Source organism: Myotis nattereri (assembly GCF_964212035.1).
Source record: "Myotis nattereri genome assembly, chromosome: 5".
Lineage (NCBI taxonomy): Eukaryota > Metazoa > Chordata > Mammalia > Chiroptera > Vespertilionidae > Myotis > Myotis nattereri.
Window position 1 is genome coordinate 29,746,906 of NC_138080.1, and position 25,068 is coordinate 29,771,973.

Sequence of the window (25,068 nt, forward strand, 5' to 3'; positions counted from 1 at the left end):
GGGAGGGGAGGGGAGAGGGGGTGGGAGACTCAGAGGAAAGACAGAGATGGAGATAGACACACACAGATATGAGCGGAGACAGAGAGATGGAGACAGGGAGAGAGACAGGAGCTAGGCATAGATGAGAGAGACAGAGATAGAGACAGGGAGAGATGAGACAGAGAAATAGACACAGAAAAAGAGAAAGTCAGGAGACGGAGAGATAGAGACACCAAGTCTAGGAAAAAAGAAGGCGGGGACAGGGAGACCCGGGCATGTACACAGCAGATGCCCATTCACGCGGGGACCACCGCGACGGGGTCCCCGCTTACCGGCCAGAGAGAGACAGAGCAGACCTGGGGGCAGCCCCTGCCACGGCATCCTCCCAGCCACGGGGATGGCGGCCGAAGCCCCGCTGGACACCCTGCCTGCCCTGGATGAGCGAGGAAACCCCCGGGGCTGGACACGGGGGTTCACGGTCTTAGTCACCTCCGCCGGGGCTGGAAAGGGCCGAGAAGCACCAGGGGATTTCGGGGAAGTTGCCAGGGCAGGGGTTGGGGTGGGCTCTCCCTCCCAGGGGCTGGGCCCGGGGTCAGGAGAGTGAGGTCAGCGCAGGCGTGGCTCCTGTCTTCCCTTAACTCTGGGAGACTCTGTTCAGGGTGAACTTTCTGGCATCCATTTTGACTTTTTAAAAGGTTGCATCAGCCCTCACCGGTTTGGCTCAGTGGATAGAGCGTCGGCCTGAGGACTGAGGGGTCCCAGGTTCGATTCCGGTCAAGGGCATGTACCTGGGTTGCGGGCACATCCCCAGTAGGAGGTGTGCAGGAGGCAGCTGATCGATGTTTCTCTCTCATCGATGTTTCTAGCTCTCTATCTCTCTCCCTTCCTCTCTGTAAAAAATCAATAAAATATATTTAAAAAAATGTAAAACGTTGCATGAACACAGCGTTCACCATGGGGCTGAGACTTGGGTGCGGGAGGGGGTGCTCACTCTCCTCACCCTGATCCGGGCCACCCCCTCCCCAGCAATCAGGCCACACGTGTCCTCTGCTCCGTGCGCTTTATTCCTGGGCTGGTGTCTGGCAACAGGACATGAGCCAGGGAACTCAGATTCCCTAATTTGGGGGAGGGGGGGCATGGCCAGGGCCTGAGAAATGAACACCCAGGGACAGGCGGGCCGGGGCCAGGCCGATCCCCACGTTCGGAGGCCAGTGCGTGGGCCCAGCTCGCCCCGTGCAGGTCCCAGCAAGCAGGGTCCGCGTGCCGGGGCTTAGCGTCCCTGAGCCTGGAGCCTCTGCATCTGCAGGATCTGGCTCAGAATCCGCTGCACATCTTCATCCATCTGGCCCTGCGGGGGGACAGAGGGGAGCCTGGGCGCCTGCCATGGTACAGACGGGGCAACGGGGGCCAGAGAGCAGCTGGGGGATGGCAGCGCCAGGGCTGGCTCACCTGGATGGCGTGGAGGAGGTGGCTCCGGTACAAGGCCACCACTGCGCTGTGCTCCCTGGCAGCGTCCTGTGGATGTGGGGCATGGGCGCTCAGCAAAGCAAGACACCCCAAGGTGCCACAGTGCCCCCTGAGGACCCTGAGCCCCTCTGTCGATGGCATGGACCAGCGAGACGGTGCCAGGTGACAAAATACTGCAATGTTTCCCTCCCGTGCCTGGCACGTGCCCCCAGCCCTCTCCTGGGGTCCTCCCATGCCTGGCACATGTACCCCAGGCGCCTGCGTGCCCCCAGCCCTCTCTGGGGTCCTCCCATGCCTGGCACGTGTACCCCAGGCGCCTGCGTGCCCCCAGCCCTCTCCTGGGGTCCTCCCATGCCTGGCACGTGTACCCCAGGCGCCTGCGTGCCCCCAGCCCTCTCTGGGGTCTCTGTGGGCCCGGTGTGGCTCTCACCTCCAGCTGCCCCTGCAGGGCCTCCACCTGGCCGCGGAGGGCCTCCACCTCGGAGCTGCCCGGGACTGCTGGCTGGTCCTTCAGCGCCTCCTTAAGACTGAAGACCTCCTTGGAGAGCTCTGTGATCTGCGGGCGGGGGATCACCCTGGTGACCCTGAGCTCAGGGCTGGGCAGCAGGGGTGAGAGAGGTGGGACAGAGGCTTGCGAGGTGGGACAGAGGTCACATCCCTCTAGAGCAGCGGTTCTCAACCTGTGGGTTGTGACCCCTTTGGCGGTCGAACGACCCTTTCACAGGGGTCGCCTAAGACCATCCTGCATATCAGATATTTACATGACGATTCATAACAGCAGCAACATTACAGTTATGAAGTAGCAACGAAAATACTTTTATGGTTGGGTCACAATATGAGGAGCTGTATTTAAAGGGCCAGAAGGTTGAGAACCACTGCTCTAGACGCTAGCAAACTGGCCCTCAGGCTGAGAATGGTTGTCATCGTTTTAAATGGCTGGATTAAAAGTAAAAAAGAGAATGCTATTTTCCGATATGTGAAAATTAGGTAAAACTCACACTTCCGTGTTCATACATAAAATTGAATTGGTGCATGGCCACGCCCATTCGTATTCATGTCACCTATGGCTTCTCCTGAGCCCAAAACACTGCCTATCGGGTCCGTTACAGTAAATGTTTGCGGATCCTGTCACACCCGCTCCTGGAGCTGGAAAGGGAAGGCTGGTGGAACAGGGTGGGAAGCCGGTGTGGCTGTCAGACAGCCCGGGGTTGGGTCCCTCTCTATCCCTTTCTCTACGGAGATCTTGGGAAGACGACTCAACCCCTCTGAGCCCAGTTTCCTCATCTGTAAAGAGAATCATGGTTCCCACCAGTTCACTGATTCTGAACAGTAAGTGTAAACTGCTGGGCAAAGAGCAGGCACTCAATAATGCTAAACTTCATCATTATTCCTAGGGATAGAGGTTCTCATCAGAGGCCATGCTGCCCCCAGAGGACACCTATGGCTTCTCCTGCAATGAGAATGTCTGGGGTGCTCCTGGCATCAAGTGGGTGGGGCCAGGGATGCTGCTCAACAACCCATAGTGCCCAAGACAGCCCCCCACAAAGAGTGACCTGCCCCTTAATGCCACTAGTGCTGAGAAAGAGAAACTCTGATACAAATAAAGCATAATCCCTACTACAGCTTTATCTTCATTTTACAGATGTGAAAACTAGGCTCAGAGAGGTCAAGGGACTTATCCAAGGTCACACAGCAAGTCCTATCTGGGTGACTCTGCACTAAAGCCCTTGGGGCTCTGAGGGTCACGTTCACCATCCAGTGACATGCTGTGTAATGTTGAGCCATTCACTTTGTATCTCAGCGCCTCAGTTTACTCATCTGGAAGATGAAGATAAAAATGCTTTCTGGCTCTTAGGGTTGTGAGATTAAAAGTGACGGTGTGTGAAAACAGCTGAGTAATAACCAGAGGCCCCTGTTATCATTATTCTTACTATTTAAGAAAAGAACTTGGGAACTTGGGGTTGAGCCCTGGAAGAACCATTGCACAGCTGTGTGACTGTGGCCAAGTGGCTTCATCTCTCTGTGCCTGTTTCCCCAAATGGGACAATAAAAACAGCGATCTTATTGGAACTTAATTCGAGGATTAAATGCATTGATCCAGCCCTAACTGGTTTGGTTCAGTGGATAGAGTGTCGGCCTGCAGACCGAGGGGTCCCAGGTTCGATTCCTGTCAAGGGCATGTACCGTGGTTGCGGGCACATCCCCAGTGGGAGGTGTGCAGGAGGCAGCTGATCGATGTTTCTAACTCTCTATCCCTCTCCCTTCCTCTCTGTAAAAAAACCAATAAAATACATTTAAAAAAAAATAAATGCATTGATCCATATTGAATGCACAGCACAGCGCCTGACATGCGATAAGCAGCCAATAAACGTTACTGTGGAAGTAATTAGTAATCAGTAGCCTGTGTGTCCGAGTTGTCCCCTTCCTTCTCTATCTCAGTCTCCTCTCTGGAAAATGGGCCCATTTCCCAGAACCCTTTCAGGGGGACATTCCTAGATGCCCCCCAATCTCTGCTGGGTGGGGACCTCCAACTGAGCACAGGAAAAGGAGACCCACCTTCTTGTCCTTCTCCCTGGCCCTGTCCAGGGCCTCCTGGGCGCGGCTCTGGGCCTGGCGGGCCTTCTCAGCCTCCGTGCGCAGCCCGCGCAGCTGCTGCTCTGCCGTGGCCAGCTGGGCCTCAGCTGCGTGCCGTTCGCTCTTCATGAATAGGGCCTCGCGCTGCACCTGCGGCCCAAGCCCACGTGTGACCATGAGGACACTTGGACCCCAAAGATGCCCGAACCCCAGACTTCCTATGACCCTCTCTTTTGTCCTGAGGACCTTCAAGCCCATTTTGACCTTGAGGAGTTTGATTCAGGGAAGTACCAACTCCACAGGGCATGATAAACATTCTGACCCTGCCAAAGACCTCTGATCTGCTAGCTGTGTGGCCTTAGACAAGGGACTTAACCTCTCTGTGCCTCAGATTCCTCATATGTGAAATGAAAATAATAACAGCTCCTCACTTCATAGGGTGGTTGTGAGCATAAAATGAGCAAGTGCATGGAATACAATTAGAACCGTGTCTGGCACACATAAGTGCTATATTCGAGTTGGTGGTATTATTACCACTAATGTTCTTTTCTCTGCTAGTGGTTGAAGGTTTGTAGATTTCTTACAAAATGAAAGAAAACTAGAAGAATTTGGATGAAAAGCAAACAGATGTTCAAAAGTTGATGACTGCATTTTCACAAAAATATCAAGATCAGAGCAATGTGAGATTTGCAAAAATCGATCCTAGAGAAAACATTGACCTTTATAGAAATAACAGCTCCAGGGAAAAGTGGATAATAACCAGATGTTTCAATTAGTATAGATTGGCACACATTAACTATTTAAATAAATCCTAAACCGATTGATAAATCAAATCAGACTTGAAAAGTTTACTCAAAAAAGAAGTGATCACAAGGAAGGTAAAATTGCAAAGACATCCATAAAGATGGTTATACTTAGGTTGGACTGTGACCAAGGGTTTAACTGGTTTAAAAGAGGGATTTCTTCCAGCTGATGTAGCTCAGCAGTTGAGCACTGTCCCATGAACCAAGAGGTCACTGGATGACTTCCTGGTCAGGGCACATGCCCGGGTTGCAGACTCAATCCCCAGAAGGGGCCGTGCAGGAGGCAGCTGATCAATGATGTTTTTCTCTCATCAATGTTTCTATCTCTCTATCCCTTTCCCTCCTCTCTCTCTGAAAAGCAATAAAGGGGGAAAATAAATTTAAAAAGAGGGTGTTCGCCCTGGCCGGTTTGGTTCAGCGGATAGAGCATCGGCTTGTGGATGAAGGGCCCCAGGTTCGATTCTAGTCAAGGGCACATGCCTGGGTTGCAGGCTTGATCCCCAGTAGGGGGCATGCAAGAGGCAGCCGATCAATGGTTCTCATCATTGATGTTTCTATCTATCTCTCCCTCTCCCTTCCTCACTGAAATAAATAAAAAAATATTTTTTAAAAAAAGAGGTTGTTCTTGGAGAAAGAATAATTCTGCCTGTCATTTACAGGTTGCTTGTACCATCACTGTCCTAAGTAACTAACATAAATTAAACCACTTAATTTCCATGTGAGGACTAGGAATTATTATCTCCGTTATATGGGTGAGTTAACAGAAGCTCAGAGAGAAAAATGCTTTCCTGACAAGTAATGAATGTAGTTTCTTATTTACATATCTGTTAAAACAGTTCCCAGTTTTGTTTGAGAAAAAAGATGGAGTCCACCATCAGGGACAAAATGAATAACAAACAAACAAAAAACTCAGCATAAAAATCTATTGGATTAAAAATTAGATTAAAAATCCCTGTGCACGAGTTCCTCCTCCAGAAGGGGTTAAAGCATCAAAATGACCATAAGATAAAATGACAATCTCAAAAGAGCCAGTTGGAGAAAAAAAAACAACATTGGGTCATTCTGAACAGCAGAGAAAATGGACGTTTGGTAAAAACATCAGGGTAAAACCCCCAACCTAGAAACACTGGCAGGTTCTAGTGTCTATAGGATTGAAATCGATGGGATTGAAACATCCTTTGGCTGCAGGGTCAAAACAGATGGCTGCTGGGTGTGCCTGGGAGGGGCTCGGCCATGCTCACCTGGAAGACCTCAGCACTGGTCTTTTCGTGGCGGCGTCCTAGTTCCTCCAGCTGCCCCTGCAGCCGGGCCACGTCGCCCTGAAGTGCGCCCACTATGCGCTCGTGCTCCAAGCGGGACACACTGCCCACTCGCTCCCGCTCTAGCTCTGCCCGCAGCCGGGCAGCCTCCTTGCCCGTGGCCACCACCTCCTGCTCCAGGCTGGCCGCCCGGCCCCGCAGCTCAAGGGCCTCCTCCTGCAGCCGGCGATGCTCCGAGGCTGGCACTGCGGACTGGCGGAGCACCTCGGAGGCCTCGCGCAGCTCTGCCAGGCCCCGCCGAGCCTCCTCGCAGGCCTCGGCCAGCTCAGCAGCCCGGGCCTCTGCGGCTTCCCGCGCTTGGCTCAGCTCGGCGGCAGCTGACCGCTGTTGCTCCTCAGTGGCTGTGGAAGTGGCCAGCTGCTCCCGTAGCACCTCCAGCTCCCGGATTTGCTCCAGCCTCACCTCCTCCCGCTGGGCCAGCTCTGCCCGCAGGCCCCGAGCCTCCTCCTCGGCCAGCAGCCTGGCCGCTCGGGCCTCGTCCAGCCAGGCCAAGGTGGCCTCCAGCTCCCGGAGGCGCGAGTCCCGGTCTCGGAGGTCCTCCCGGGCCTGCTCCAGGGCTGCCCGCAGTTGGACCATGTCACCACTGCCACCACCAACAGCCTCACCCCCCTGGTCCGGCGGCCGGTCAGCCTCAGCCTCCGTGGCCTCCCACTTGCCACGGGCTGCCTCCAGCTCGGTGGCTGCCTCCCGCTCCCGCTGCCACAGGGCCTCCTCCAAGTCACGAATCCTAGTCTCCAGTTCGGTTTGCAGCTTTTCCGAGGCCTCGGCAGCACCAGGGTGTAGGATGGGGCCAGTGGGGACACTAGGGGTGGTGACCTCCACTCCCGTGGCCTCCACATTTGTGGTCTCTGTGCCTCTGAGCTCTCCTTCCACTTCGCTCACTCCATTGGCCTTCATTTCTGGTTCCTCTGCTTTCATATTTGTGGCCTCTGCTCCCGTGGCCTGTTCTTCCAGGTTTCCTCCTCCTCCTAGAGCGTTCGTTTCTGTGGCCTCAGCCCCCGTGGCCTTTGTTTCCAAAGCCTCGGCTCCCGCGCCCTCTGTTTCCGTGGCCTGACTGTCCGTGGGTTTAGTTTCCATGACCTCGGTCCCTGTGGATGCTGCTTCCAAAGTCCTGGCTTCCGTGGTTCCAGCTTCTGCAGTCTCATCATCTGTGGCCTCAGCTCCATTCACTTTTGTTTCTGAAGCCATGATGCCATCAATCTCCATTTCCGTTGGGCCATTTTGGGTGGTCTTGGCTCCTGTGTCATTGTGCTCCCCAGGGGCTCCCTTCTCTTCTCTGGGGGTCCCCTGTACTTCCTGCTGCTCCAGCACCCGCACAGCCTCGGCATGCTGCCTGCGCAGCTGGTCCAACTCAGCCCGGAGAGAGTCATAGAGGGCCAGAGGGACGACCTCGGCGGATCCATTTGCCTCCATTTCATCCTTCTCAAAGTTCTCCAGGATCTGGAGGTGGGAGTGGGGGTGAGAGGGAACCAGTGGCAGCTGAAGTGGCCGTGGGGGCACACGGCAGTCTTGCCACCTTCCCTGCCCATGAACTCAGCCACGTGCCCATCCCAACCCCCTCAGATCTGTCCCCGGCCCATAGCCCCTCTACCAGGCCTTGGTTTCCCCACCTGGACCTTCTCCATCAGCTCCTGGTTCTGTCTGGTGAGCGTGGCCACCTGTTCCCGCAGCGAGGCCAAGAGCTCCTGGGCTGACGGGCTTAGCTGCTTGGAGAGCAACGTCTCGGCCCCTGGCAGTGAAACAGAGTCAGACCCGGGGGTCCCACACCGCAGGGGATGGAAGCTGGGGTGCTTGGGGGCCCCCGGGGCATGCGAAATAAATAACTGAGGGCCAACCTTCCTTTCAGCTTCAAACTCCATGCCTGTGGGCAGAAGCTCTGTCTCCTGGGACCCCAGGGACCAGGTGGTGGGGTGCACGGGGGAAGGACAAGGCAGGGGCTCACCTGGGAAGTCGGGCAGCTCACCCTCCTCATCCTGCAGCGTGGCCACGTCATAGCTGGTGTTCTCCCGCTCATTCTGAAAGGGGCCCAATGTCTGTCTTGGGGTCCTGCCCTCCCACCCCAAGGAACCCCCAGGAATCTAGAGTGGACAGAAATGTTCATGGGTTTATTTGACCCCACAAGCATCAAACTGGCTGTGTTTGGCCCACAAGTATAGAGTGCCTACTGTGTGCCCGGGACGATGCTGGCCTCCCAGGAAAATGAGCAAATGGCCCAATCACTGCCCAAGTGTGTGACCATAACCCCAATGACTGGGGTTGTATGTGCAGCCTGGACACCTGGGACTGGGAGGGGGACAGTGGGTCCATCCTGGCGAGGGTGTGAGGTTGTGGGTCTGCAGTGAGCACGTGTGTGCGTGTGCCCTGTGCACCGTGGCCCTTGCCTCACCTGTGTGAGTTCCTGTGACGGTGTGATTCTGCACCTGTGTTTTAGTCTGTTGTGTGTGTGTGGTTGCATTCTGAATGTGTATATGAATGTTTGTGTAATCATGTATTTTGAGAAATGTGTGTTTATATGTATTTGGGGGGTGTCATCTGCGTATGTGATTAAATGAGAAGTGTTTGCTGTATGCACATATTTGTGATGTGTGTGTGATTGTGCTTTCATGGATTTGTTTGTTGTCTGTTTGCCTGTTATATCACATGTATATGAGCGTGGCTGTCCATCTCTTGTGTATGTGAGTGTGTGTGATTGTGCGTTTTGGGAAGTGTCTTTTATGTGTGTGTTAGCTGTATGTGATTGTGTTTGTATGTTTGTTGTGTGTGTGTTTGCATGTGTGTGAGGCTGTATATTAGTGTGGTTGCCATACAACTGATTAAGAGAGGCCCCACCCACACTCTCCACCCCGCCTACCTCCAGCAGGGACAGCCGGCTCTGCAAACTCTCCACCTCCCGTCCCAGACTCTCCTTCTCCTCCTGCTTCTCTGCCAGCAGCTGCTGTAGCTCCTGCACCTGGAGGAAGGTGGTGGCGGCTCAGCGGGTCTCCAGGAAGAAACACTGGGCAGCTGGGTGGCTGGCTCTCCCCCGACCTTCCACCTACCTGTCTCTCCAGGCTGTGCAGGGAGCTGGCCTCCGCCTCTGGCAGCTTATGAAACAAGTGGGGACAGGACTTGGATCTGGGCTGGGGGCATTCCTGGCCCACCTCCTGCTAGTAGCCCTCCGTCCCAACCACAGGCATCTGCTGTGCATCTACTGCACACCCAGCACTGCTCTACCCGCTCACTCATTACTAAGTACTTACTGAGTGCCTTCTTTATGCCAGACCCCATTTTTGGCCACTAATTCACTCACTCATTCACTCACCCATTCACTCACCCATCAATATCTGTCCATCCTCTAAATATTTATCAAGCATCTACTGTGAGCCAGGCACCATTACCTATGCCTTCCTTCATGAGCTTACCATCGAATGGGTAAACATGAATAAAATATATAGTATGTCCAATAACAGTAAGTGCTTTACATAAAAATAAAGGGCCCTGGCTGGTGTGGCTCAGGTTGTTGGGTATTGTTCCGTGCACCAAAAGGTTTCTGGTTCGATTCCAGAACAGAGCACATGCCAGGGTTTCCAGCTCCTTCCCCAGTAGGAGGGCATGCAGGAAGCAGCTGATTGATCTTTCTCTCTCCCCCTCCCTCCTCTTTCTCTAAAAAAATATATATTAAAATATATATATATATATATATATATATATATATATATTTTAAAGTAAAGTGAACTGAGAAGCAACAGAAGAGTGTTACAATCCTATATAATACAGAGCTAATATGCAAATGGTCATCATGCCCTCACACCCTCATGCCCTCACGCCCTCACACCATCATGCCTAACTGCTCACTCAACACTGGGGAGAGAGGAATGGGGACCAGCCAGGCACAAATGAGCTCTCGAGAGAGGAATGGGGACTAGCCAGGCTGCGGCCTGGGAGAGGACAAGCCGCACACCCCATGGTCCCCGCGGTCCTGGGCGCCTGTGGCTGCGGCCCGGGCAAAGCTGACCGCCCATGGTCCCCAGCGGCTGTGACTGGCCCGGGCGAAGCCGCCCCGGGTCCTGGGTGCCTGCAGCTGGCCAGAGGGAGGGAAGCCCAGGTCCCAGGTACCTGCGACCGGCCAGAGGAGGGAATCCTGGGTCCTGGGTGTGGGGTGAGGCAGAGGCGGTTAGGGGCAATCAGGTCAGCAGGGGAGCAGTTAGGGGTGATCAGGCCGGTAGGGGAGCAGTTAAGGGCAATCAGGCAGACAGGCAGAGGTGGTTAGGGGCGATCAGGTACGCAGGCAGAGGGGTTAGGGGTGATCAGGCAGGCAAGCAGGCGAGCGGTTAGGAGCCAGCAGTCCCAGATTGCGAGAGGCAGTCGGACATCCCCCAAGGGGTCCCACACTGGAGAGGGTGCAGGCCCCAGGCTGAGGGACACCCCCTCCCCCACATGAATTTCATGCACCGGGACTCTAGTTTTAAATAAGGCGGGCAGGGAAAGGATCTTTGAGCAAAAACCTGAAAGAGGTAAAGGAGGGAGGCTGGAGAGATCTGAGAGGAGTGTTGTAAGCAAAGGGCACAGCACATGCAAAGGCCCTGAGGCAGGATTGTGCCTGGTGAGTTGGAGGAGCAGTGAGGAGGCCCAGGAGGCTAGAGCAGAGTGGTCAGGGGAAGAGGGGGAGGAGGTAAGGGTGGGGACGTAGGAGCATTCTTCTCCTCAGAATTGCACCCCACCCCAGGCTCAGCCCCAGGCCTGTGTTCCTGCTCCTCCTTACCTCCTGCTTCCTCCGTTCCTTGTGCTGCTCCAAGCCCCGGATCTTCTGAAGCAGGCGGCCCTTCTCCTGTCGCAGCCGCACAATCTCCTCATAGGCATCTCGATCATCCTGTTCCCCCGAACCCAGGACCCCTCACTTTTACTTGAGGCTCAAGGGCTGTCCCGTCCCATATTTGGGCAGGAGCTTCCTTCCCCAACTCCCACCCCTGAGGGCCCCCTTCTTCTCCACGGCCAGGGCATCTCTCACCGGCATCGGGGTGCTGGTGGGAGGTTGAGGCGCCTTCCGCTTCTTGGGAGCCCCCCGCTTCTCATGGCTGGACACAGAGTTCTGGTGGGAGGGAGGAGGTGCACATGGGAGACCTGCTAGCCTCCCACCAGGTAAGTCAGCCCACTGAACCCTGCCCTCACATCCTGTGCGACCCTGCCTGTCTGGTCCTCACTTATCCAGCATCAAAGGGGATGAGACCATGTTCCCCGAGAGTTCCAGATCTTTTGCTCTACTTTCTGCTCCGCTCCACGCCTCAGGACTTGGCCCACCTGGACCAACTGTCTCCAAGCGACCCTTCCCTGGAGCTGAGGTGCTACAACCCGGGAGACAGGAAGGACAGACCTGCTCCTTCCCTGACTGCATCAGCCCTCACCAACCTCGCTGCCCTCCCCACCCCCCCAGCCCCAGGATCTGACCTCATCCCCACAGCGTCTCAGCCAGTTCTGGGCATTACGCTGCGGGTGATGCTGTCACTTGGTGGCAAGGGTCCTGACAGGTCCTCCTGAGTCAGAACCCCGGGGCAGGGGCCCACCTCTTCCTTCTCTCCCCACAGAGCTTAGGGTGAGGGAGGCAGTGAGCACAGGGAGGGGGCTCGGTCACTGCTTAGAGACTGTACCTGAGATGATGCCTCCCCCGAGTCTTCCTCTAGGAGGGCGGGGAGAAAGAAAAGCAGGGTCAGGCTGGGTGTTCCCGGACTCCGCCCCCCACCCTAGGAAGGGCATTAGTGAACCCAGGGGACTTGTGCAGAGGAGGGGGGAGCTCCTGATTGCCCAAGCACCAGAACTTTTAAGTTGGGAACCAACCACGTTGGCAGAACGCTGAGGGGCCTTGAAACTCTCAAAAAGAGAGGACAGTGGCATCTTCAGGATGGAGCAAGTGGGACACCAATTCTTAGAAAAGGCAAAGACCCAAGAATAAAGATGACCCAGGGAAAAAAAAAAAAAAGATGACCTAGGAAAGCAGGGTGGACCCCTAGATTATTCTAACAGCTCTGGTGCTCCTTGAAACTGTCCTGATTAGGATCAGGGAAGCCAAGAAACCTCCTATAATGCAGCACACAGGGATACCTTAAAACTCTTCATAGAAGGAAGAGAGAGGGGTAGCAAGAAACTGCCTAGAAGGGGGGTGCCCGAGATTGCTTAGAGGCGGGGCTTGCATACCGCTGGGTGGTGAGGGGCGCTGGGCCGCCTCCTGCAGGAGGTGCAGGATAAGTTTGTCCCCTGCCAGGGTGCCATAGTGGGCAGCGTCCTGGCCCAGTGCGTCGGTGATGCCTGGCTGGGCCCCTCCCTGCAGCAGCACCTCCACGGTCTCAGGGTTCGCCCCCTCACAGGCCAGCATGAGGGCTGTCCTACCAGGAGAAGGGGCTACTGAGAGGGTAAGGACATCCTCAAACCCTCCCCGCCTTCAACGCCAGCCTGGATTGAAGGAGCATGCCAACAAGATCCCCCCAACCAGACACCTTAAGAGGAGGGAGGCTCACCTGCCCTGCAGGTCCTGGTCGTTCACGGCAGCCCCCTGCTGCAGGAGGAGGCGGCACAGGTCGGTGTGACACATCTGAGCTGCTATGATGAGGGGCGTTGTACCCAACTGGTGGGAGTTAGGGGAGGAATGAGACGTCAGAGGCTGACCCTGGGAGGTGGGGGAGCCCCTGTGTACCTGCCCCTGAGCTTCACCTGAAACGTTCCCACACTTTTCAAAGGCTGCCTGCCTGCGAAGCTACCACTTGGTGGCAGCATGTGTCAAGCACAGTATCTTTCCCCTAAAGACCCCAGAGGCTCACCCGATCCCGGGGATTCAGATGTGCCTTGAAGGAGCAGAGCATTTCTGAGCAAGAGATGCAGCCACCAGCCGCTGGAGAAAGAGAAGAGGATGGGGGGTAGTTAGGGCAAAGCTTAGACATCTCCTGGGAGCCTTCTGTCTGGGTGTGATTATCTTTATTTCATGAGGAATTCCCACCTCCCCCGAAAGGTCAGTAACAAAGGTATGAATCCCATTTTACAGTTGGGGAAACTGAGGCCCAAGCAGGTCCATGGTCATTCAGGGGGGCCGGAGGCGGAGCCACGATGAGGACCCAGGTCTGCTAGCTCCCGGTCCCAAGCTCTTTCTACCTTCCATTGTGGCTCTCCCTGAAGGTAGAACTCGGGGCTGATTTTCATGTCTTTGTCCTCTTTGATTCACCTAGCATGTATTGTGCACCGACTAGGTGCCAAAGCCTCTGTACAGAGAGTGTTACTGTTTACCAGAGGGATCGGGTCTCAGCTGAGGTGTGGCAGGCTTCTTGAGGTTTAATCTGAGTTGTGAGGGTTTTTTTTTTAATTTTAAAAATATATCTTTATTGCCGAAACCGGTTTGGCTCAGTGGATAGAGCGTCGGCCTGCGGACTGAAGGGTCCCAGGTTCGATTCCGGTCAAGGGCATGTACCTGAGTTGCGGGCATATCCCTAGTGGGAGATGTGCAGGAGGCAGCTGATCGATGTTTCTCTCTCATCGATGTTTCTAACTCTCTATCTCTCTCCCTTTCTCTCTGTAAAAAATCAATAAAATATATTTAAAAAAATAATATATATATCTTTATTGATTTCAGAGAAGAAGGGAGAGGGAGAGAGAGAGAAACATCAATGATGAGAGAGAATCACTGACCGGCTGCCTCCTGCACCGCCATGCGCCCCCCCCCCCCCCGCCCCCAACTGACTGGGGATTGAACCTGCAACCCAGGCATGTGTCCTTGACCGGAATTGAACCCAGAACCCTTCAGTCCACAGGCCGACACTCTATCCACTGAGTCACACCAGCGAGGGCCTGAGTTGTGAGTTTTGAAGGTGAAAGGGGGAAGGCAGAGGATACCGCATGGGCAAGGTCTTAAAGTGGAAGCTGGTAAGGCTGACGTGGAAGAAGGTATGGATGTCCGGAGCCTCAAAAAGGGAAGGGAGGGAGGGCTTTCTGCTGGGAGGTGTCTCTGGACAAGTCAACAAACTGTGATACCTGCTGTGTGCCCAAGGGAGTACAGGATTTTGTTTGCTGCTATAATCCTAATGCTTAGGACAGAACCTGGTGCATAGCAGGTTCTCTAGCAATATTTACTGAATGAAAAAAACCAACGAGCTTCCATAGTGTGACCAAAGGCATGGCCACCACTAGGTGGCAGCATACTCCAACTACAGGGACTTAGTAAACTCTAAAGCAGACGCAAATTTATTCTGTGACGGACATTTTGGATTTGATGAGTTAAAAGGCTGCCTGGGCCTTCGGCCTTCCTGAGATCCCCTAAGCGTTCCTCCAAGGAAATCACACTCTGGTCATCCCCCGTCAGGACTGGCATGCAGTAGGCTGTGCTTTGGGGTCAGACGGCTTAGGTCCTCCCAACTATTTGCGGGTGAACCTCAATCCCCTTGTCTGTCCAATGGGGGCATCATGGCTCAAAGAGTTACTAAGACCCAGTGCTGACACACAGTAGGTGCTCAGGAAGGAAGAAAGAGAAGGCAGGCAGCTCCCGCAGGGCACTGGGTAGAATAACCCCCACGCCTAGCAGGACAAGCTGGGCTGCACCCACCTGCATGATGCAAGGCCGTCCACCCACTGCTGTCCACAATGTCCACCACACAGGATGCCTGGGGAGGGGGGACAGGTCACTTGAGGAGCCAATCCTCGTTGTTTCTGGTTTCTATAGGAACTGCCCCTCCTTGGCTCTGCTATTTCACTCTCCTTGCTTCACCCCCTTCTCCCCTCCCAGTTACCTGCTCGGTGGAGCCTGTCTCATGGGCCTCTGAGTAACTCTTTATTATAAAAGTTTGTGAGAAAAAGGGAATAGCTAGGATCTCAGACGCAGCTGGGGGTTTGGGGAGTGGATGGGAGCTCTAAGAGTACTGGTGGCCAAGAAAGTACCTAAGGTTTGGGAGAAACTGGGGCTCAGGAAATATCTGATATTGGGAATGTATCTTGTAGGAAGTATCTGGACACTCAGGGAATATCCAGTTATTGAAGGAGTAGCTCAGGAGTAAAAGAGGCCAAGGAATATCTAGGATTCAGGGAATATATGGGGGTTCAGGGAATTGCTGTAACTCAGGAATAATCAGGGCATGGGAGTATCTGGGCATTCAGGGAGTATCTGAGATAAGAAAGGAAATAACCTGGAGCAGTTGCTTCAAACACTGTGGATGCCCATACTTGGCAGCCAGGTGGAGGGCATTGTAACCTGAAAGGAAGAGAGGATTTACTAGGGCTCCAGATACCCAAGAAGCTCTGACTGCTCCCCAAACTGTGTCAAGTATTTGTGATGACTCAGTTTCCCTGTATCTACCAAGTCCCCAAACCCAGGTATTTCTCAAAACCATGCTACTCCCTGTGGTCAGACTCTCCAAGCCTTAACTAGTCTATGTCCCAGACAATCTCATCTTAGTTACATTCCACACCCACCCACTCCTCAAGCCCTACTGCCCCAGCTACTTCCCATATCCCTAGCCACTCTACATGCTCAGCTACAGTGAAGCACCATCTATGCCCCTCAGAATCCACAGTTGTTCTGTATGTCCCACCTAATCCATCTACCCTTGCTATCACATGTGCCAGCTATGTCCCTGCCATGATACTCTACAAATCCGCAGTTACTCTACACATCCTGGCACAATGCCTGTTGCTGGAAGCTTCAGACATGACTATGCTCCATGCCTAGTTACTCCCTGAGCCCCAACTACTCCTTTTGGCTGTGAAGTATATCTCAGTTTTCCCCTCAGGTCCCTAGTTAAGTCATAAACTCAGAATTTCCTTTTGTTCCAGCTATTCCCAGAGCTCCAGCTACCTATAAACCCCAGATACTCCACACACTCAGATACTCCCTCCAAATTTAGTTATTATTCTCATGCCCTCAGCTACATCTCAAGCTCATATGCTCCTCTGTCCCAACTACTTCCTCTGATCCAACCACTACCTGAGTCCCAGCTACTCCTCATCTACAAGTTAACTCACCTTGCTTGATGATAGCCATGGTCCCTGTCCTTGGGCACCGGTAGCCTGGCATGCCCCCGTGACTCCCTGTGGACACTAAAGGGAACCCCTCCCCCCTTTTCAGCAAGACACTAAGGACATGAGGCAGGGCCGGGCTGGACCCCCAAGCAGGGCACCTGGTCTGAGTTCCTCCTCCCTCCCCTGGGGCCTGGTGCGCAGTACCTGCCCCGTCTGTGCTCATGACGTTGGCGCCGTGTGCCAGCATCACCTCCAGACAGCTGGCTGCACCCCTCATAGCTGCCAGGTGGAATCTGGAGGTCAGAGGTGAGGGGTAAGCAGCAGGGTGGCCACCCCTCAGCCATCATACCCCCGCCCCGGGCATGGGCACTCACGCGGACTTGCCCTCAGGGTCCAGCTTCGTGGGCACCAGACCCTTGCGCACGATGAGGGAGGCCACGCGGGCGGCATCATTGCTCTCCACGGCCTGCAGCAGCCGCTCGTCACTTTTGCCCCAGTCCTGGCTCTGTGGGGCACACCCAGAGGATGATGGGGCTGGGCAGCCAGCGCCCCCTCCCCCTCCCCCCACCCCCCCCCCCCCCCCCCCCCCCGGCAGGGGCTCTGGGCTCTCACCACCCGCCCCTGGGCACTTGCCTGGCGTCTGACCCTGGCTGCCGGCTTCGGGATGGGACAGGGACCACAGGGCGGGCAGGAGCCAAGGTCGGTGGGGCTGAGCCGCAGCTGTGGGGGGAGGTGGTCTCGGTGGGAGTCTGAGACAGGGTCCTCCAAGCCTGTGCCTCCCAGCATCTTTCCCTAGGCCCATCGCCCCAACGGTTCATCCAATACCCAATGCCAGCACCCCCCATTAAGCCATCCCAGATAAGCCCCCAGCATCTCTCCCCAAACTGCCCCCCATGCCCGGGCCCCAGTCTGTCCCTTAGTGAACAGCCATCTTCCCAACATCACCCTATCAAACTGATCCACACATCTTTCCAAACTACCCTCAGAAGTCCTCCCATCGGAACCCCTAAAATGTCCCTTTTAATGTCCCTCATAACCATCCTTTGCCATTTATCCTTCTAGCACTACCCCTGAAATACTACAATTGTCACCCAAATGTCCTCCAAGATCTGTTCCCCAAAACCATAGCCTGAAATGCATTCCAAAATGTCTCCCCAAAGTTCTTGACGTGTTTTCCAAAACCCTCCCCCCAAATGACCCCATCATCTGTCCCAAAAATATCCTCTACAAAATCTCTCAAATGTCCTCTGAAATTGTTCCTCAAATGTCAATCTTTTTCCAAAAATGGTCCCCCAAAATAGCATCCAAATTATCTCCCCAAATGAACCCATCCGAAAATGTTCTCTGAAACTGTCCCTTCAAATGCCCTCTCAATTATCCTGTGTTCCTATCTGTCCTCAAAGTCCCCATCTGTCTCCCCAAAAGCCTCATCCATCCCCCACCTCTGCCCCCTCCCAGCTCATCCTCCCCCGGTCTGGGGGTGGGGGGTCTAGGCCCCCATGGCAGGGGGTGGGGAGGGGCGGGCAGCGGGGAGAGTTAGGACCCGAGTCCCTGGCTCCAGGCCCCTCCCCCGGCCTACCGCAGAGGAGGTGGCGGCGCACAGGCACAGCTGCTTCATGGCATCCTCGCCCTCGGCCAGAGGGGCCGGAGGGAGGGGCAGGCACAGCCAGAGCTCCGTGATCTGGCCCAGTGGTGGGGCCAAACCCAGCACCGCCCCTTCCTCCCCCCCTTACCCGCTTGCTTGCCCTCCTCCTGGTGTCCTCTCGCTCAATGGGGAGTGGGGGGGGCAGGGAGGGGACTGGGCTGGGCGGTGGGGGAGGGGCAGGGCTGGGCGGTGGGGGAGGGGTGGTGTGGGCGGGGAGGGGTGACCTGACCTGATCGCCCTGAGGAGATGTAGCCAAGGGAATTGGCTCCCTCTTCCCTGCAGCTGCCCACTGTCTCCCCCAGGAACTGCCTACTGTGTGCTCTCCACCTCCTTCAAGCTGGCCGGGGCTGGCAGGAGACTCTTGGCCTGAGCCCTGGACAGACAGAGCCTCCCCCTGCCGCCCTGACAGCCCAGCTCACTCATCAATTCATGCATTCACTCAGCCATCATTCATTCACTGACTCATTCACTCACTCAACCCCCAGTGGGGATCAGCAGCTTGCTCAACCTGAATTTGAACCCAGGGCCTCACTCCCTGCACCGCCACATGTACCATGTGACTCCACTAAGACACTTACCTGCTTTGGACTTTACTTTCCTCATCTGGGAAATGGGTTCCAGAATAAACAGTAGCTACTGCAGAGGGTTATTGGAGGACCACATGAGATACTATATGCGAGGCACTCAGCACAATGCACGGCAGATAGTACATGTGCCGTAAGTGTGGGGCACTCATCAAAAAAGGTGTGGCTGGGCCTGTGTGCATTCTAATGCTGAGTCCTGGGGGTGGAGGACAGAGCCGGTGCTTAGTTAATTCCCTGAAAGACAGAGAAGACACAGCCTTTGGCTCTAACTCCAAGGGGCTGGCGTGTCCAGAGAAGAGCCTGAAACGGATCTCCTGGCTCAGGCCTCAGGTTTCCTCCTGGAAGGCCCGCACAGTGAGCCAGGGGCACTGCCGTCCCCCCAGGGGCCCAAGCCAAGTTTTGGCATCATCTGACCCCTCTCTCACTGCACACTCAGTCCACCAGCCAACCCCACGGATGTCAACTACGTTCAAGTCCACCCCTTCCCGCTGGTGGTCCAGCCCCATCACCAAGGTTCTATTTGGACTTCCAGCTTTTACCCCGATCCCCTTTCCTTGTCTCCCAGCTTCCTAAAGCCTTCATCAGATCCTCTCTTTCTCTCTCCTGCTCCAGAGCCTCTCACGGTCTTCCCCTCCCACCTTCCCAGGTGTCTTTTTAAAATGATTTCTATTTTTTAAAAATATTTAAAGAAAAACGATTTTAAATATAATAATGTTACATGCACTCCAGCGATCTTACTTGCATAAAATGCAGACTGCTCACAGGCCCAGGAAGTCCTGCGGCAGGATCTGCACGCAGTGATGATCCTCAGCCAAACCCCACCCCCGCCTGGTTTGTCAGGCTCAAGGGCTCAGCATGGATTTTACACTTATAAATGATTGGGGGGAAAGAAAAAGAATAATATTCGTGACACGTGAAAATCATGTGAAATTTACATTTCAGGGTCCATAAATAAAGTTTTATTGGGACAGAGCCACACCCATCCATTAAAGGCGGCCATGGCTGCTCCCAAGCTGCAATGGCAGAATTGAGGCCGGAGGGCCCAAGAAGCCAAAAATATTTACTGTCTGGCCCTGAACAGGAAAAATGTGCCCACCCCTGTTCTAAACACCCCCGCCCCTTGTCAGGTGCCTGAGCGCATCTCCCCCTATGTTACTTCCCCTGGCCCCGCCTCCTTTCCGGGCGCCACCCGCCCCTCTGGCCCACGTGGCTGATTCCTGTACCACTGTCTGCACTGGAAGCCACTCCTTCAGACAGCCTGCTCTGACCACCCTGTCACTCTCTAGCCCTTTCGTAGGGTATATTTCTCCTTCGTTGCTCTTGTCACCATCTGATGTTATACTGGGTACCTTTCTGAAAACATGGTTTCTTTTTCTTTTTTCTTCTTCCATTCTGTTTCTTCTTGGCCTCTCCCCTAGAAAGTCATTTCCAGGGATGTTGGTCCATCTTGGTTACTGCTGTATCCCTAGCAGGTACTGGTGACAGATTTTGCAGGGCCCAGTGCCAAGGGAAAATTCGGGACTCCCTTGTTAAAAAATTATTACGAATTTCAAGGTAAGCCTAGCCGGTTTGTTTAGTGGTTAGAGCATCAGTCCACAGACCGAAGGGTCTCAGGTTTGATTTCCTGGTCAGGGGCACATACCTTGGTTGAGGCTTGGTCCCTGGCACTAGCTGGGGTTCGTGTGGGAAGGAGTTAATCAATGTGTTTCTCTCATATCGATGTTTCTCTCTACCTCTCCTCCTCCTTTCCACTCTCTTAAAATCAACAGAAAAAATATCCTTGGGTGAGGATTAACAATACCAACAAAAAATTTCAAGATAAGCCCGGCCTGTGTAGCTCAGTGGTTGAGCACTGACCTATGAACAGGAGTTTCAATAGGTCAGGGCACATGCCCAGGTTGCCAGCTCAATCCCCAGTAGGGGGCGTGCAGGAGGCAGCTGGTCAATGATTCTCTCTCATCATTGATGTTTCTATCTCTCTCCCTCTCCCTTCTCTGAAATCAATAAAAATATATTTAGAAAAAAGAATTTCAAGGTAAGGGGTGGGTGGAGGTGGGGGAGGATATAAGAGGGATAAATGGTGATGGAGGGAAAAATAAAATAAAGAGAAAAAAATAGCCCCAGCTGGTTTGGCTCGGTGGATACAGCGTCGGCCTACAGACTGAAAGGTCCCAGGTTCAATTCTAGTCAAGGGCACATGCCGGGTTATGGGCTCGATCCCCATTCGGGGGTGTACAGGAGGCAGCCAATCAATGATTCTCTCTCATCATTGATGTTTCTATCTCTCCCTTCCTCCTGAAATCAGTAAAAAACATATATATTTTTTTTTTAAGAAAAAGATGACTATGTTTAAATAATAATTTCAAAAGCAGACTTATTTTAAAATAAAGTCTTTCAAAAGGTTTTGTGCCACTAAATAAAAAAGACTCCTAATTCAGGGCATGGGTGTGTTTTGATAGGTGTGTGGCACAAAGTCAAGGGGGAGAAAAGAGCATTAAACCACATAAGAACCTAAACAGGGCCTGACACACAGTACGTGCTTAATAAATGTTTGTTGAATAAATATGAGAGAAAGAATGCTTGGTTTTCCAGGAAGCATTAAGGCAGGGGTCCTCAAACTTTTTAAACAGGGGGTCAGTTCACTGTCCCTCAGACCGTTGGAAGGCCAGACTATAGTTTAAAAAAAAAAAAACTATGAACAAATTCCTATGCACACTGCACATAGCTTATTTTGAAGTAAAAAAACAAAACGGGAACAAATACAATATTTGTATTTGCATGTGGCCCGCGGGCCGTAGTTTGAGGACCCCTGCATTAAGGCATTGGGAGTCTATGAATCTCTAACTCCCCAATCTTCTTTCTTGTGGGATTTTCCAAAACCTGAAATCAGGGCAGCAGGTCGGTGGGAGACCAGCCCCAGTTAACTCCTATTTGATGGATGGGAACACCAGGCGCAGAGAGGGCTGGGCAAGGCCCAGCTCAAGTATTGCCACCTGCTGGGGCCTTGAAGAAAAGGCTGGATTAGAGGGAGCAGAATGGAGCGGGAGGCAGCAGGGAAGGACGGGAGCAAAGGTGTGAGGGCTGGACCGTGTGTGCTGAGAAGAGACGAATAAAGGTCCGCAGAGACTTGAGGTGGGATCTCTGCAGTCACGGGTGTTTGCTTTCTTCCCTCGGGGAGCTGAACAAAGGCTGAACCTGACTCCTGCTGCCTGCTGAGAAACTGGAGCCGGGGCGAGGGAGAGATGGCAGATGCCGGGTGTGTGTGTTGGGGGGGCGGGGGGGGGGGAATGGAGGACAAGCTACTCCCCCAGGCCTCCCAGCTGCTGCTACAGCTCCAGTTCCCCCAGCCCAACCCCGGCGCCTCCCTGCTCAGAGCAAACACTATTCCCACCCCCCAGACACCCAGAGACCCTCATACCCAACCGGACATTTTAACACCCTCCCTCCCCATTCTCTCCCCCTTGACTTTGTGCCACACACCTATCAAAACACACCCATGCCCTGAATTAGGAGTCTTTTTTATTTAGTTGCACAAAACTTTTTGAAAGACTTTATTTCAAAATAAGTCTGCTTTTGAAATTAAAGTTATTTGTTTGGTTTAACTACTGACGACAACTTCTCAGAAATTCTTGGGGGCTAATGTGAAAAATTCAAGTTAGGAATCGATTCCAAACTGGAGGTAAAAATTTAGGGTCATTCCACAGTTAATGAAACTGAGCTTATGTCATGTTTTGTAGGTTAATGAGTCATTTATTATTTTTTCTCTATTTCTCTCTCTCACTCTTCTTTTCAATCAATGCACTGGCCCCCCGGCCCCCCCCCCCCCAAAAAAGCCAAGATCATGTTCACAGCAACACAGCCCTGGGAGAAGGAAGTCTGGCGTCTCAATTCCAAGCTGTGTGACCTTGGGTAAATTCCTTAACCTTTCTGGGCCTCCATTCCTCATATATAAAATGGAGATAATGAAATCTACCATTTCATTAAGAGAATTAAATGCACTAACATCAGAAAAAAATACATGGTAAGATATTTATAGCATCTGAATACAAATAAAATAAAATGAATTCAATAATACTCAATTAAAAATGAATAATAAAATTAAAATTAATTAAAAAATGAAAAGCAATGTTAAAATCAATAAATAAAACAAAATAAGCTGAAAAAACTGAGGGAACCCACAGAATGGGTGGCAACAGATCCAAAATCACCCAGCTTGTCCAGGGCAGGATTCTAACCCAGAGCCACCTGACTTGGAAACCAGGATTGTGGCCCTGCCTCCGTTTTCTGGCTTTCAAGGACTCCTCTGGCTGGGCCCTCTCTGCCCTCAGCATCCCCTTATGTTCTCTGCTCCAGCCAGAAGAGCCTGCTTATAATCCAGTGGTTCTCAACCTTCTGGCCCTTTAAATACAGTTCCTCATGCTGTGACCCAACCATAAAATTATTTTCGTTGCTACTTCATAACTGTCATGTTGCTAGTGTTATGAATCGTAATGTAAATATCTGATATGCAGGATGGTCTTAGGCAACCCCTGTGAAAGGGTCGTTAGACCGCCAAAGAGGTCGCGACCCACAGGTTGAGAACCGCTGTTATAACCCCGTATGTCCCTAAATCAACCAGGCCCGGTCTAGCCTTTACCAGTGGTTCTCAACCTTGGCTGCACATCAGAATCACCTGGGAATCTTTTTAAAATCCTGATTTCTGGGCCTCATCCTCCGGAAATTATTTCTTTGTTACTATTATTGTGGCCCCACCCCCATAACAAAGAAATAATTTCCGGAGGATGAGGCCCAGAAATCAGGATTTTAAAAAGATTCCCAGGTGATTCTAATGTGCAGCCAAGGTTGAGAACCACTGCTCTAAACCTTTGCCCACGCTGGTCCCATCTTTCTTCCAGGTTCCTCTCCAGTGCTGCCTCCTCCAGGCAGCCTCTCTGATTGCTCTGAACTATGCCTGCCGATAGAAGGCCCTATCACTTGGTGGAAAGTCAGGCACATGTGTGTTTGAGCCTCATGCTACCACTTGGCTTTGTGTGCTCTGTGACTGGCAGAGGGGAGGTAACCTCTCTGGGCCTGGTTTCTTCGTGCTGTAAGTGCGAAGTCACGCGCACTCTGACTCTACGTGCAAATCCTCACTGGAGTCTCTTAATCTATGCCCTGGGCTGGCCCCCACATTGGCAGGAACTGGGGGGCAGGAGGGGGTGCGGATGACTGAAGAAGCAGCATTTCCCTCTGGAGGTACACAGTCCAAGATATAGTTTCAAGCCCTAGCTGGTTTGGCTCAGTGGATAGAGCGTCAGCCTGAGGACTGAAGGGTCCTCGGTTTGATTCCGGTCAAGGGCAGGTACCTCCACTGCAGGCTCGATCCCCGGCCCTGGTTGGGGTGCATGCAGGAGGCAACCAATCGATGTTTTTCTCTCTCTGTCTCTCCCCCTCCCTTCTACTCTCTCTAAAAATCAATGGGAGAAAAAAATTAATGGAAAAATACCCTCCGGTGAGGATTGAAAAAAAAGCTAGCTTTAAGGGAAGCCAGGTGGACTCCACCTCAGGGCCTTTGCACTGGTTGTTCCCTTTGCCTGAAATGCAGTTCCCTCAAGTAAACACACAAGTCCCTCCTTCTTTCCCTTCTGGTCTTCGCTCTAATATCAGCTTCTTGGAAAGGCTTTTGCTGACAACCGGTTTAAAGGTGCAACCTAGCCCCGGCCGGGTAGCTGAGCTGGTTAGAGCATTGTCCTGATACGCCAAGGTTGCAGATTCGATGGGTCAGGGCACACATAAGAATCAACCAATGCATGCATGAACAAGTGGAACAAATCAATGTTCCTCTCTCTCTTTCTCTCTCTCTAAAAAAAAGTATTTTCAAAATAAAAATAAAATTGCAACCTATTCATCCTACACAGCTCAGTTTCAATTGACTGACAACCATCTCCCTAGACACTCCAATCCCCTTCCCTTACTTTCTTTGTCTCAATGGCACAAACTATGCCTTTCCACTCATTTATCTTGTTTCGTGTTCATCTCCCCCACCCGGCTGTCAGCGCCTGACGACAGAGATTTCTGTCTGCCCTATTCATTGCTGTTTGTTCTATGCCCAAACAGTGCCTGATGCAAATGTTTGCTGAATAGATAGTCAAAAGCAAGAGATCTGGTGAACACACAATACAATATACAAATGAGGTATTATAGAATTGTACACCTAAAACCTATATAATTTTATTAGCCAATGTCACCTCAATAAGTTCAATAAATTTTTTCCTCAAGGGTAGTTGGCAGCTTTATCATGTAAAATACTGACAATTAAATGTGACTTGAAAAAGCACCTAATATGTGACAGTAAAAATATGTAGATAATGACAGCATTGTTGATTTTAATCCTCATCTGAGTAGATGCTTAGAGAGAAGAAAATGTGAGAGGGAGAGGGAGGGAAGGAGAGAGAGAGAGAGAGAGAGAGAGAGAGAGAGAGAGAGAGGGAGGGAGGGAGACCCGGACATCAAACCCGCCACCCAGCTATGTGCCTTGACCTGGAATCAAACTGGCAACCTTTCAGTGCCCAGGACGACACTTAACCAATTGAACCTCGCCGACTGGGCTGAATTGTATTTTTTAATCAATTAAATTCCTTGAATGTGAAGCTGCTCTGATGTATGAAAACTATAAAAAATTTGCCTATTAAAAACAAAAAAAAGAGATCAAGGTCCCCAAGAAATTGAGTCCTCCGAAAATCAAGTGGTCA

The 25,068-nt window shown here is 52.7% G+C and overlaps 1 protein-coding gene across 3 annotated transcripts; it reads right to left on the reverse strand.

Moving 5' to 3' along the window:
- Nucleotides 1–1,024: 1,024 nt before the first annotated feature.
- Nucleotides 1,025–17,741, reverse strand: ANKRD24 (ankyrin repeat domain 24; the record flags this gene model as incomplete). Of its 3 annotated transcripts, none has more annotated exons than XM_081090906.1 (21): nt 1,025–1,327; nt 1,429–1,494; nt 1,877–2,002; nt 4,003–4,170; nt 6,065–7,582; nt 7,753–7,871; nt 8,085–8,157; nt 8,994–9,092; nt 9,181–9,225; nt 10,884–10,991; nt 11,130–11,210; nt 11,767–11,795; nt 12,311–12,493; nt 12,631–12,737; nt 12,931–13,001; nt 14,700–14,757; nt 15,277–15,341; nt 16,313–16,401; nt 16,483–16,613; nt 16,742–16,828; nt 17,688–17,741. In XM_081090906.1, 13 exons carry the CDS (start codon nt 12,486–12,488, stop codon nt 1,250–1,252), a joined length of 2,688 nt encoding a protein of 895 aa, XP_080947032.1. In that variant the 3' UTR covers nt 1,025–1,249. The 3 variants fall into 3 exon arrangements, with proteins under 3 accessions (XP_080947032.1, XP_080947031.1, XP_080947030.1); XM_081090905.1 differs by having other exon boundaries at nt 12,311–12,498; nt 17,688–17,726; XM_081090904.1 differs by lacking the exon at nt 17,688–17,741 and having other exon boundaries at nt 12,311–12,498; nt 16,742–17,515.
- Between the last annotated feature and the right edge of the window lie 7,327 nt (nt 17,742–25,068).